General features: G+C 33.9%; 1 protein-coding gene across 1 annotated transcript; it reads left to right on the forward strand.

Moving 5' to 3' along the window:
- Positions 1-2,363: 2,363 nt before the first annotated feature.
- Positions 2,364-14,144, forward strand: LOC120636315 (ATPase family AAA domain-containing protein 3A homolog). Its single transcript, XM_039907742.1, has 10 exons — positions 2,364-2,670; positions 3,614-3,768; positions 4,889-5,001; positions 5,492-5,698; positions 6,728-6,885; positions 7,377-7,636; positions 8,517-8,640; positions 9,517-9,808; positions 10,880-11,078; positions 12,364-14,144. The coding sequence occupies exons 1-10, from the start codon at positions 2,481-2,483 to the stop codon at positions 12,547-12,549; spliced, it is 1,884 nt and encodes a 627-aa protein (XP_039763676.1). The 5' UTR covers positions 2,364-2,480; the 3' UTR covers positions 12,550-14,144.
- The last annotated feature ends 209 nt before the right edge of the window (positions 14,145-14,353 follow it).

Raw genomic sequence — 14,353 nt, forward strand, 5'->3', positions numbered from 1 at the left:
TACGACTTCACGAACGGACTACAGACGAATAACCTAAAAAAACTCTGAGGGAGTATGCTGTAATGTTACCATGCTAAATTATCAAAATTTCTAAATATTAAGCAAATCCGCGTGACATCAAGATTGGCTGTTGAGTTATTAGACTAATACCTCGAAATTCTGAGCAAATAAATGAACGAAATCAATTATAGACCAAGAAAGCTAATAAAATAATAATTTTGTTAAGTTTTTGTGTGATTTCACGAAATATTCACGCACAACTTTTCTTACTTTTATGCTGAGAGTAAAGCCGGGCAACACTGATCTGACGCAAGCGCGTTTTTATTGATCGGTCCCTGGATACCTGGGGCTAATCTCGAGCTGAGTTAGGTACCGCGCAATGTACTATATACTATATGTAGTATTTGTTTCCTTTTAGCCTAGATCCTGCTGCCTCAAAAATGCAAATATCTGTTTTCACCAATTAAAATAAACTTAATTACTATAATTTGTTAATTTTTTTTGAGCTATACAAACGATATAATACGTAGGTACGTAATAGAAAAATCTTAAAAAAACGACTTCAGGAGACAGAGACTGAATGTCTTTGTCTTCTGATTCTGATCCATTGATAGTGATTATAAGAAAAAAATACCTTAAGGATAACAGCGTTTTTTTTATTTAACTGATAGAGGTGGACTAATGTGCTCACCGATTCTTACGCACTTTGTATGTGTCACTATATATGTGTGTGTGTTCTATCTTTTAAGTAATCCTGGAATAGCTTCTGCTGAATACCACGAATTCCTTGGTATTGAAGTTTCTTCAAAAGAAGGGGTATGGACAAAGTGTCGAAAGCCTTGGCGAGGTCCATAAATATGGCTATGCACTTCATTCCATGATCTAAGTTTGACACTATACAGTGCTGCATCAGAATTGGATTTTGCTTTGCGAAAACCGTATTGATTGGTTGAGAGTAAATTATTAAGTTCTAAATATTTTATCAATCTATTATTAATCAACCGTTCTAAAATTTTGGAAAAGGTAGGTAATATCGATATTGGTCTTTAGTTACTTATAACTTTCCTGCCCCCTTTTTATATACTGGGATTATTACCGATCTTAAATAATAAAGGAAACTGGCTACTTGAGAAAGCTAAGTTACAGATATGGCACAGTAAAATTGAAAATATTTCCTTGCTCTGCTTCACTACTGTCAAAGATATGTTATCAAGACCAGAAGAACCAGTATTCTTAAGAGAATTTATTAATCTTACTATTTCTTCGTTATCTGTTTCAAATAAGACAAAGGAAGATGCAGGCGTTAAGAGACATTGAGGCTGTGTGTGTAATACAACTTGGTTTGAGCCTGAAGGACACAACTCTATACAATCTACAATATTCTTTCCCATACCAACAAAAAACTCATTCACCTCCGATACTGCTTGTTTAGGGCAACGTGAAATAGACAACAACTCCCAAGCTTCCGAATTTTTAGTCTTTAGGTTTGTTATATTATTTATTACTTCCCATGTTTTCTTCAAGTTAATTTAGCTAGCTTTCTCTAACTCGGTTCGATCATACTGATGTTTTAATTTTCTGAGTAAATTGGTACAATAATTTCTATATCTACGATAAATAATTTGTATAGAATCAACATTTGGATTTTTTCTTAAATGAATATGTAATTTATCTCGATGTTTTAAGCATCTCAATATACCAGGTGTAATGTCTTTTATTTATACCCATAGGGTTCTGTCACTGAGATAAGAGGCAACCAAATTAAGTGCCACTCTTTTATACCACGTGGGTTAATTTAAGAAGCAAGGTTTCATGATCAACACAATCGAATACTTTGGATGTATCACTAAAAACACCAATGGCATTCTGCGAACGTTCCAAGGCATCGTAAATACGTTTCAAAAGTTTAGCGCCTGAATTTATAGTACTGCGATCTTTAGTAAAACCGTACTGCAGTAAGTTATTTACATTCAAGCGATTTAAAAGTTGATTTTATATATTTTTTTTAAACTGCTTATATATATATCTATATGTGCAGGCTGATTCACTATCTCAGTTGACACCAAATTTTGCAAGCCACTTTGAAAACTTACCATCAAAAAAAGCCCAAATTATAATTATACATTGTATAACTGTAACTGTCAACCGAAATACAATGAACTCAGTCGGAAACTAAGGTTTCAAATGAATGAACAATATGGATTGAACAGGTTGGATTATAAATTTGAGTTTTTGCTTTGGCCTGGAGCCTGCTATAGGCGAAGAGGATCTCAGGTTGCCTTTTAGTTTCTTGGGACCACAATACGGCTAATGAGGTCAATGGCTACAACCAGGTACCCAGTGCCATAAACTAAAATAAAAATGAAAATAAGAGTCTGTGGTCTATAAAACTGTCAACTGTGAGTGTGCTCCATCGTTTGAATTGAAATAAATTGAATTAGAAATTAATATTGAATGAATTAGACTATCAGCTTCGCACCATGTCTTGGTTATTTGGGTACAGTCGTCCTCAACAGCCCCCTCCGGAGGAACCCCCTGCGGATGGGGTTGGCGCAGCTGCTGCTCCTGTTAGCCTAACCAAAGCCGAAAAAAAAGCCATGGAAGCTTACAGGTTTGACTCAAGCGCCCTAGAAAGAGCAGCGCAGGCCGCTCGAGAACTGGAAAGATCAAGTAAGCAGTATACTTTAGTCACATTTTAAGGTATTGCATAATGCAGTCTCATAACCTATATCCATATTATCACTTGGACATCAACATGCCCGAATGCCGATTAACCTACTAAGAGAGTAAATAGTGTGAATTTTCTGGATAAGCTAATGTAGGGCATGGCTTCAAACTTGAGCATACACACAGTTTTTTCTTCATCACCCTTAGCTTATTAACATCTCCCACTGATGGATAAGTGGAAAGGATAAAAATTTATCTTCTTCCACATCTTTATTAACTCTCAGAGCACTGGCGCACAAGTGGAAATAATATCCAAAGAATATTTGTGTAATAATAAACAGGGGTAAACTTCTCGTATTCCATGTTCCTGTGCTATAGCAGGTGGACACGTTAATTACTTAGGGGTAATACTTAAAGTAGGGTAGGGTAATACTTAGAAGATATAATTTTTGTCTCCTGCAGTGCTAGCACTGCTGATATCAGTTAGTGGTAATAACTGGGACTGACAGCATTCTCTCAGAGGCACGGGTGTTGACACCATACATTTTTAAAACTCCTGGCTGGTACTGAAAATTCTCTAACAGAAAAAGCCATTAGCTTATAAGTTTTGGTCAAACCTGGAAATTAAAACCAATACCTTGAAACTCATATATATACATGCAAACCACTAGAGATACGAGGCAGTTGTTATGCTAAGTACAAAGACATTTTTCTTAAATTGAATCACTATGATAAGTTGGCGGGTTGGTGATCGCAGTTAGTGGCAGTAGTAGCATAAAAGATGCTGCTACTTGTTCTCCATTATATTCACTTAGTTACCTCATACAACACCAAGCTAGGCGGTGGTGACAACTGTATTCTGATCAGCTGTCATCACACAGCACATGCTTACAACAGAAATGTACATATTATATGACATACTTACATCTTACCCTACTTGATCCAGGACATGCCAAAGATGCGTTGGAACTTAGTAAACTACAAGAGAACACTCGTCAGCAAGAGCATCTGGCTAAGATTAAAGAGTATGAAGCAGCCATTGAACATGCAAAAGTGGATCAGAAAAGAGTTGATTATGAAGAGAGACGTAAAACACTTCAGGTAATTATAATCTCTCTGATTCCAGACTAGTACTTTTTTACACCGCATTAAGGTGTGTGTGTTCCATGTTTTCAATGTGCCCTGTAATAAAATTCTGGCATAATGTTTACATAACATTAAAATTAAAATTAAAAATGGACCATTTAAGAATTATTTACATTAATGGTGAATGAAAATGCTGTGAGAAAACCTGAATTGGTCATTACATTCTTAAAGGTCTGTAAAGTCTACTTATCCACACTTGTTTATTTATTCATAAGACACACTTTGCCGGCTCAGTGCACTACAGCTTGAACTCTTCTCATTCTGACAGGAGACAAGCCCAGAAAGGCTGATCATGCTTAATGACATAACCTTAACCATATTTGCTGCATGCGCAACATTTCATAATGTTAATTGAAAAATCATTCATCATTTTATAATTTTTGCAGCACCATTAGGTTTGACCTATGTACTAGTACTGAATGTACTACTGTTTTACAATTTCTCCTTATTTTAGATTTACATACTGAAAGGGTGTTATTAAAAAGTCTCCAGTCCATCCACCTGTCTGTCACAGGGCTTTATTTCACAAACTGTTATAGGTACAGAGTTGAATTTTCATAGAGTGTGTGTTTCATAAGCTACAATAACAACAAATATCAAAAACAGGTAAAATTGCAGAGTTAAAAGACATGCCTATGCAACAAATACTTTTATTTCATTTTACTAACAGGACTGTATAAGGTACTTTTTCTTAGGATTGGGTCATACTAATCATTTCAATTTTGACCCTGCTTTAATTTATACAATTTGAAAATGTGCATTTTCATGTAAGATTTGCTACATATACTTGGGTAAGCATGATTTGGGAGTTGGTTAATTTGCCACCTATGTAAATGTACAATGATTTATAATCATCTTCCTATTCTGTGCCTAGCTGTATCAGTAATTACCACTCCTTGTATGTCGGTTCTCGCCATCTGAGATCACTGTAATAGCTAGGCAGTTGAAATATGGCACTTGTGTTTGCTCATAGTCTGAGGGTGTGTTGTATCTTTCTAAACTATAATTAATGATTATTTTAATAAATCATTAATATCAATGTACAATTAATTATGTTTTCTACATCTATTCACAGGAAGAAACAAAACAGCATCAAATGAGAGCCCAGTACCAAGATCAATTAGCCAAGACACGCTATGAAGAACAATTAGTTCAGCATCAGAAATCACAGGACGAAATACTTAGAAAGTATGTTTTAAATGGATAAGAAATAACTTGATTTTAAACTAGCAGCTATAAATCCATTATTTAAAATTTTTATTTCTATTGTAACATGTATTTAAATTAGTGTTTTATTGAGGATTTTGTAGTTTCAAATAATTCTATTAGTACACCAACTGGCACTGGGCCAGCGTGGTCGATTACGGCCTTAACCCCTTCTCATTGATTTGATGATAATGAAGTAAATAATTTAAAACTAGGCATTATCAAAAAGCAATTACCTAATTACCTAACCTACCTTCAAAGCTCAAATTTTCTAAATCAATAAATTTTGGTAAATATAGGAATTGCTTTTGGTAAGTAGAACTAGTTTACCAATCAGTCCAGCATTGGAAATTGGGTACACCCCTTCTCCCATAGAGATAGAGGCTGTTGTTGTGGTACGATATTAATAGTCTTTGGTTTTTGAAACAATGTTTTTTTCCTAAGCCTATTAAATAAATATGTTATCATATAGACAGGAAGAAAGTGTAGCTAAGCAGGAGGCCCTTCGCCGTGCAACCATTGAACATGAAATGGAAATGCGCGAGAAGAATAAGCTGAAAGCCATCGAAGCAGAGGCGAGAGCACGCGCAAAAGCTGATCGCGAAAACCGTGATATAACATTGGAGCAAATAAAGTTAAAAGCTGCTGAAAATAGGACAACTATATTGGAGAGCATACAGTAAGCATACACATAGTTTTCCACAAAATATTTATTCCATAAATATTACTTGTCTTATCTTCTTTACAAGCTTTTCATTACTTTGAAAATTGAGAATATTTGCTTCTATGATTATGTAAATATTTAAAGAAAAATAGGTTACACTAAAATGTAAATTTAATGAAAGTATTGTTTACATAACAAGACAAGTAAAAAACTATACATCATAATGGATTAATGTTGGTGTAGTAATGGATGATATTATATATTCAATTTCAAATTTCAAATTAAAATTTTAAATTACATATTCAATTTGCAAATTCAAATTTCAAATTCAAAAATATTTTATTTCTGTAGACCTTATACAACCAGGCACTTATGAAGCGTTCATACATATAACATGTTATCACTAATGTTAGGTGATGGTGATAACTACATTCGTTAACTTAAAACTAAAGCTAGGAGGGTACCAAACGCGCCCTGGTCTAAGAAGCACAACAAACGAACCCAGATTTTAATATAATAATAAAATGTATTTGTTTATAGCAAAATCTATCAACCTCTGACATGTGAAATGTATGTGTTTAAGTTAGTTAGACCTGGCATACTTTTACCAAACTTCCACGTAAGATTTGAACACTGTAATTATGAAATAAACGACGCGGTTTTGAATTAGTGGCTAAGTTGGCAAAGCACTCAGGCCTTGATTTCTAAAAGAATGTTACATCCCTTTTCTTTTAGTATGTAATACCTCAACAAAAGTACATAAAAAAAACTGCTGTAGAAAGATAGTTTTGGCATTGATAACTGTTATTAAGAATAAGGTGACCCCCATCAGGTTGTGAATTAGTGGCAAAAGTCAAAGTCAAATTTTTCTTTATTCAAATAGGCACATAGATGGCACTTCTGATGCGTAAATTAAATATAAATTATGTAATAGAAGTGAGTTGATGACGATAACTAAATTCGTCAACTTAAAACTAAACTATATGCTTTTTGCACTGATATAATAGGTGGATTTAGTATTAATGAGTTTAATGAATTTATCAGGACAGCAGGAAATGTGATAGGCACAGGATTGAATGCTCTAGTTACGGACTGGGATAAGACACTGGCAGCTGTGGGAGGGTTGTCATTGCTTGCTCTTGGTGTTTACACAGCCAAAGGAGCTACTTCTGTGACCGCTCGGTTCATTGAAGCTAGGATCGGTATGTATCTTGATAATATTATAAATGCGAAAATTTGCATGGATGGATGTTTTGGGTTCACGCAAAAACTACTGAATCAATTTAACTGAAGTTTTAGAATAGTTATAGGTTAATTTTTATCCCTGTTAAATATACGGTTTCGGTATGAAAAACGGCAGCCACCTCTTACTTTTCTTCAATTATGTGTATAAAATATTAAATATCACTAAGCTACTTCAACAGTGAAGGAAAATATCGTGAAGAAACCTGCATGCCTGAGAGTTCTCCATTATGTTCTCAATGGCGTGTGCAGTTCAGCAACCCGCACTGGGCCAGCGTGGTGGTCTGCAGATATGAGACTCGCATGCTCGCAAAGCAATGCCGAACCCTTCCTCACCATCGAAGAAGAGTTTGGAATTGCTTTATGGTTTAAATTATTTTAAATTTAATGACTTGCTTTTGTTCAAAACTTCAATGATATTACCATATTATTCTTTTGTCTACTTATAAAGGTAAGCCTGCATTAGTCAATGAGACTTCAAGATTCTCCCTGCTCGAAGCGCTCAAGCATCCGGTACTAACGATATCGAAAGCTGTAGCGAATTTCAGAAAACCTTCAGATGCACTCGCTGGTGTCGTGTTGGCACCGAATTTGGAAAAACGTTTGAGGGATATTGCGATTGCCACAAAGAACACTAAAACAAATAGAGGTTTCTATAGGAATTTGCTCATGTACGGACCACCTGGTACTGGAAAAACATTATTCTCTAAGGTGAGTAAAGAAATTTTTTTTTTAATATATATAATATATATATATAAATATACTACGACAATACACACATCGCCATCTAGTCATGGGCACTAAGATAACTGATGAATAATTCTTATGAATAATATACATAAATACTTATAATATATAGGTAAATACTAATGTTCATCACACAAATATTGTCCAGTTGTGGGAATCGAACCCACGGCCTTGGATTCAGAAAGCATGGTCGTTGCCCATTGCGCCAATCGCCCGAAAAAAATTAACTGTATGCCAAAAATCTGGTGGAGTGGTTTCTTGTTTAGGGCTCAAAAGAAGGATAAACAAAAAAATTGTTGGAAAATCCAAAAGTGCACGCCTCATAATTTCATTCATTACAATAAAATTGAGATTATTTGTAAATAATAATTAAACTACATCTAATTATATCGTGAAAAGTAATTGGCTTCTATTCCTTAAAATACTGAAGCCTATAAAAAAACCAACTCGATAAGTGAAATATTTCGCTCGTTATCGTGACCACAAGTTAAGGCATCCGCACATACAGACACACGGACGTCCGAGACAGAACTTTTTTAAACAATTTTTTAATTAGTTTAAATAATAAAAATAGATTTAAAAATGTCATGAGTGTTAAAAATAGTGTTTTTTCTCAACATTTGTCTATTTATATTCACTTATAAAAGCAATAATGAATAAAAAAGTTACATTTTAAGTTGGAGAATCACTCGGTGTGCGTAAACTTACAGTAATACCCACCTCAACGCTTCGCTTATGAGGCAGGCGTGCAATAAAAGCATTTATAATATTAGTAAGATTTTCCTTGGTTGTTGTGCATTTTATAATAGGTATTCATGCATAGATTTTGTTTTCGTTGTTATAGAAATTGGCGAAGCATTCGGGAATGGAGTACGCAATAATGACTGGCGGTGACGTAGCTCCAATGGGCAAGCACGCGGTTGCGGCGATACACAACATGTTCGACTGGGCCAACACCAGCAGAAAAGGTATACGCCATTACGTGTATAATCGTTCAATAACTTTTTAATGTGATGTCTTACAGGATTCTAAAGATTGTTGAACTTTAAAATGATGTTGGAAAAGAGCAATCTGGTGGGTTTCTTGCCGGCTCTTCTCAGTGGAATCTGCCTTCCGAACCGGTGGTAGAGTCACTACAAACAGACTTGACGTTTCATAAGTGCTTATTAATTAGGCCTACTTGAAATAAATGAATTTTGAATTTTGTATCTTAATATGGGGCAAAGCTGCTGATATTGAAACTATATTCATATAGCGGAACAGAGCTGTACGGTCAATATAAAAAATCACGTTTATTGATGACTATACAATACCTCATCGCTACTGTGAGCTAACAAAATTATAATCCAAAATTTGACAAAGCATAGTGTAAAGATTGATTTTTAATATTAAAAGCTTTGTAATTAAAAAAAAAAAAAAAAAGTTTTGTTAATAATTTATGAAGAATATAACTTTTCATTTTATTTGTTCTTATTTATTTCAACACATTTGTTTTTATTTTATTTTCAAGATACACTACACTAAACGAAAAGATTACTTACACATATTCCTATAATATTGTCATACTTATATGTAGCTCATGAATTTGCAAGCTTTTGATGTTTTTTTTCCCTTGGTATATATGAATACATAGGAAAATAAAAAAAAAATAATTTTATAAAAATTATATTTACTTGATACATAGGAAAATAACGTATGAATGGCGATGAACGTATAAGGAATAACGTATAAGGGATGAAATTAACGTATCCACCGGGGAGTCGATAGAACTGTGGAAGAAGATAAAAATTTTCCATGTTGGGTTGATGATGATGACGCAAATAAATATAATCTTATCTATTCAGGTGTCCTCCTATTCATCGATGAAGCTGACGCGTTCTTACACAAGCGCTCCTCGACGCATATAAGTGAAGACCTCAGGGCAGCCTTGAACGCTTTCCTGTACCGTACATCTGACCAAAGCAGCCGTATAATGTTGGTCTTGGCATCAAATACGCCACAGCAGTTCGACTCAGCCATAAACGATCGTTTGGACAAGATGATCGAGTTTGGACTGCCCGGCTTGGAAGAGAGGGAGAGATTGATCAGACTGTACTTTGACAAGTTTGTGCTGCAACCAGCTTCGGAGGGCAAAAGGTGAGTTTTGTCTCAACTAGGGATGTAACGATATATAATTCTGCCGATACGATACCGTTACCGATTATTATGATGGCTTAGTAGATAAATAAATCATCATGTACTTATTATAAGCATAACAGTTACAAGTTATTTAATTGAGAAACGACTATGTGATGTGTGAGGACAGAAATTAATAAAAAACCCAAATCCAAGAAACATTTAATTAAGTTACTATTTCAAATATTGTCAAGCAATTGATTATTGACGGCGATTGTCGCAGTGGGCAGCGACACTGCTTTCTGAGTCCAAGGCCGTGTGTTCGATTCCCACAACTGGAAAATGTTTGTGTGATGAACATGAATGTTTTTCAGTGTATATAATAATTATTTATGTATAATATGCATAAAAATATTCATCAGTTATCTTATTACCCATAACACAAGCTACGCTTAATTTGGGACTAGATGGCGGTGTGTGTATTTTCGTAGTATATTTATTTATTATTAAGTCATACAAAATAATTAAAGTTTACTTTAGGTAGATTTGTGTTAAGAAAACAATTGTCTATATATTGGCTATATTATAACCGGCGATGCTTATATATCGGCCGACAGATTCTATAGGTATCGGAATCGAAATCATTACATCCGAAAATTAACTTAAGGGATGGATGGTGAAACCTTTTTTAATCTATAAATATAAAACTGTATTAACAGACAACCTAGGATCTAAACAAACATAAACCTAACTATAAGCTATAAAGATGAACCCTAAAAACACTATAAAGATTGATCTTATCTAGACTTTGATTACCATAAAACAATACTACAGAGCTAATTTGGACGAATAATTTAATTTTAAGTTTATTCTCTGAAGAACACCAGTACAACTTTGACAAATTATGTCTCGATGTGTGTACAGCCTTAGTATACTTTATGAATATTTATTCATTATTCTTATTTTTAATGAGTCCAGAGTGATAAAGTTGGAAAATAATAAAAAATGGTGGACTGATTATAACTACACTTTTTTACTCGTGCCATATTTTCACTTGGAATGAACTCATGTGGACGAACATTTAACCTCCAGGCGGCTGAACGTGGACCAGTTCGACTACGGTGCACTATGTTCAAAGCTGGCTGAACGGACAGCTGGTATGTCCGGCCGAGCTTTGTCCAAATTGGGTGTCGCTTGGCAAGCAGCCGCGTACGCGTCAGACGATGGAAGACTCACTGAACAAATGTGCATTGAGATATGCGACGACGCCGTACAGGATCATCGGCAGAAGGTAACGTGCCAACTTCATTTTTTTTAATATCCTGCGACTATATCCTCTGACAGGGGGATATAATTAACATGCACACCTGCTAAAGCGCAGGGAACATGGAATAGAAGAAGTTTACCCCCGTTTATTATTACGCATAGATTATTTAGATATTAAAAATAAACAAAAATAACATTCAATTTCATGTAGACCTTATTACAGGCACTTATGAAGCGTTCATATATTCAAAATTTTATACTAATGTTAGTGATGGTGATAACTGCATTCGTTAACTTAAAACTAAAGCTAGGAGGGTTCCAAAACGTTCCCTGATCTAAGAAGAGCCCACAACAAACTTAGCCAGGTTTTTTTTAGCACCATCTCACAGTCTAATTTATGTTGAGCTAAGAAGTAAGAGCAATTCATACCTAAGCTTTTTTATCATACATGTAATCCTCAATATTATAATAGGATATTTCTATATGCTTACGTTTTATACAAACTTTCAACTTATTGAGTGACATCTCAAGGATTTCATCTGGTATTTTTTTATAAAAAGATATACAATTACCCTTATATGAATTACTAATTTTATGCAGCCTAGTATACTGCACTACAAGTTTATTTTTACTTCTAATATTAAAATTGTTACAGTCCACTCTCTTCTTAAAATTTGTTATATTTTTATGGACATAAATTAAATTTTGATATATGTATTGATTATGCACCGTCATAATTTTAGCCGCTTTAAATTTATATCTTAAAGACTCTCTTGGGCCCGTTTTATATATTGCTCGAACAGCCCTCGAATCAATATCAGCAGCATTAGGACATAATGCCGTAGGACATCACTTGTGGACAATGCTCTGACAGTTGATAAAGCAGAGGGTGAAGATAAATTTGTATCCTTTCTGAGAAAATTATCTCCTGCCCATGCTAGCTGTGCTGATGGTAACAGGGATAGTTATTTTTTTTTTTCCTATCCTTTATTAAAATTGATAACAAGATAATTTTTGTTGTAATTAAATGTCTTAACTAGTTTAGCAAGTCTAAAAATAGTTTATTTATTTATTCATAAGACACACCAGCAATTAATAGTAACTACATTCATACAAAAATTAAATTATGTGTTATATATTTATAGAATTACAGGAAATAAATATATTAATTAGTTCTACAGGAAATATTGTGTAAAGGACAGAATTACATTCAAATCAATATCTGTCAAATTAGTTAACATAAGAGATTTGTGCTTAACCAAATCAGCACTTGCATACAGAATGTTATATGTAGTGGGTTATCATTTTAGATGGAATGGCTGTCTGCTGAAGAGAAGAGTCGTAGTATGATACCGTATCTCCTAGACCTACCGCCTCTGGATAAAACCGATGACAATGTGCAGAAAGCGACCGTCACCGAAATAATGGACACCAAAGAAGAGCCCAAAGCCACGACGCCCAAGAAGAAGGTGAAAGAAACCTATTTGGAGAAGTGACAGGACACCAAAAACAATACAGTACCAATTAAAAACACAAGTTCCAAACGCAACAGTGACTGTGATAATAAACAGTGCATATATGACTTTACTATAACTAAACTGCAAAAGTTTGTTGTATTATCAGACAATGACATGAGAGTTCTACGAGAATTGTCTATTAAATTTAAAAAATAATCTTATTGCGCCAACTCAAACAGTTTCCTACAAGTGTACAAATTTTGTAGTATGTTTTTTTGAAATATTTTGGAGTACATATTTTTATTTATTTTCAGCGGATAATATATAAAAATATTGAACAATGCTATTAGTAACAATTGGATGTGGTTATGCAAATAAGAACAGTCCAATTTTATATTAATGTAAGTGAGACAAATTTGTAATCTATTTTATAAATTCTTTGCGTATAATGTTGTATTAAATAATGCACAATGTTATTAATAACACTTGGATGCGGTTATGCATATAAGAGAAAATTTGGTGAATTTTTCAAATTGAGTTCCTGTGAAAGTTATGCTATATATTTTTAATCTTGGTGTGTAATACTGAAATAAATGATGCTCAAGGTCACCATTAATTGGATGGATTTGGATGTGGATATACAAACACGATCCAAGTCACTAAAATTATTGAATTAGGTGTATTTAATTCTTGGTGTAACACTGATCTCTGTTATTTAACACTGGCTGGCTCCATATAAAAATGACAGCTGAATTTTAGTTCCCATGACTTGCGGTTGTATCTGGAACTAATTTTATAGTGTTTTGGCTAAATATCATTTTAGCACTAACAGACCAACGAGGTTATAATATTCTGTCCAGTGGTAATAATAGAGCTTAGTTTTTTGTAATAACAATTGGATGTGGTTATGCAAACTAGGTACAATCTGTAAAATATGACTAATTAAGGTAAATATATTATGATCAGTATATTAGATTGACTGATTCGTTGACTCATTCTATCGCGTGAAAGTTAACTACGATGTATACGGAATTTAAAGAGCTCCATCTAGCGATAAATCCGTTTCCCATTACTACCGAGATGGTACCGTTTCGGCTACATACTTAAAAATCTCGAACGAGGAACTACCCTAGTATAGAATTTATACACAAATTTTGTGCTTAGCTTTCGTTACATAACTTTATCCAATTGTAATACAATCGGTATCTATAGATTCAAGCAATAATAAAGTAATATGTTGTGCTTGATGCATTTCTTTATGTAGAATTAAAATATGCCTGCACCCCGAGATTGGAATGTACAGATTGTAGTAATATAAATGTCGTAGTCTACATATGTAGAAGTTATAAATGCATTTAATTTACAAATTCATTATAATATAATATTAGGGGTCGGATAAATATTAATTTAGTGAAAAATTAAAGTACGTTATACATCTGCGTTTTAAAGGACCTGAAAACCATTTATTTTAAATTAGATTCAGAATAATGTTTATAATAAAAGGGAAAGTGTACGAGGTAAACTTACTCTTATAAAGTGGGTTAGTGTATAAATGAGCTGCAGTTCGCATTTCATATAGTAGTTGTTGCTGATTAATTGTGTGTAGATTTGTTAATACAAAGCTGTTAATTTTCTGTTGTGTTTTTAATTAATATATCCCAATCCTGTGAGCTTCACAACGTAACCGTGCCCGTGGTGGAAACGACACTGCAAATCCCGCCACTGTTTTCGACGTCTGCGAAGTCCGCTAAAACAATTGTTTGTCAGTGGTCGATAGATCTTTTCCTACTTTTGTTGTGAACGTGAAATTGAGGATGTATGGATGATAGTTACACGTAAAAAT

The sequence above is a fragment of the Pararge aegeria genome, chromosome Z (genome assembly GCF_905163445.1).
Source record: "Pararge aegeria chromosome Z, ilParAegt1.1, whole genome shotgun sequence".
NCBI classification, from domain to species: Eukaryota; Metazoa; Arthropoda; class Insecta; order Lepidoptera; family Nymphalidae; genus Pararge; species Pararge aegeria.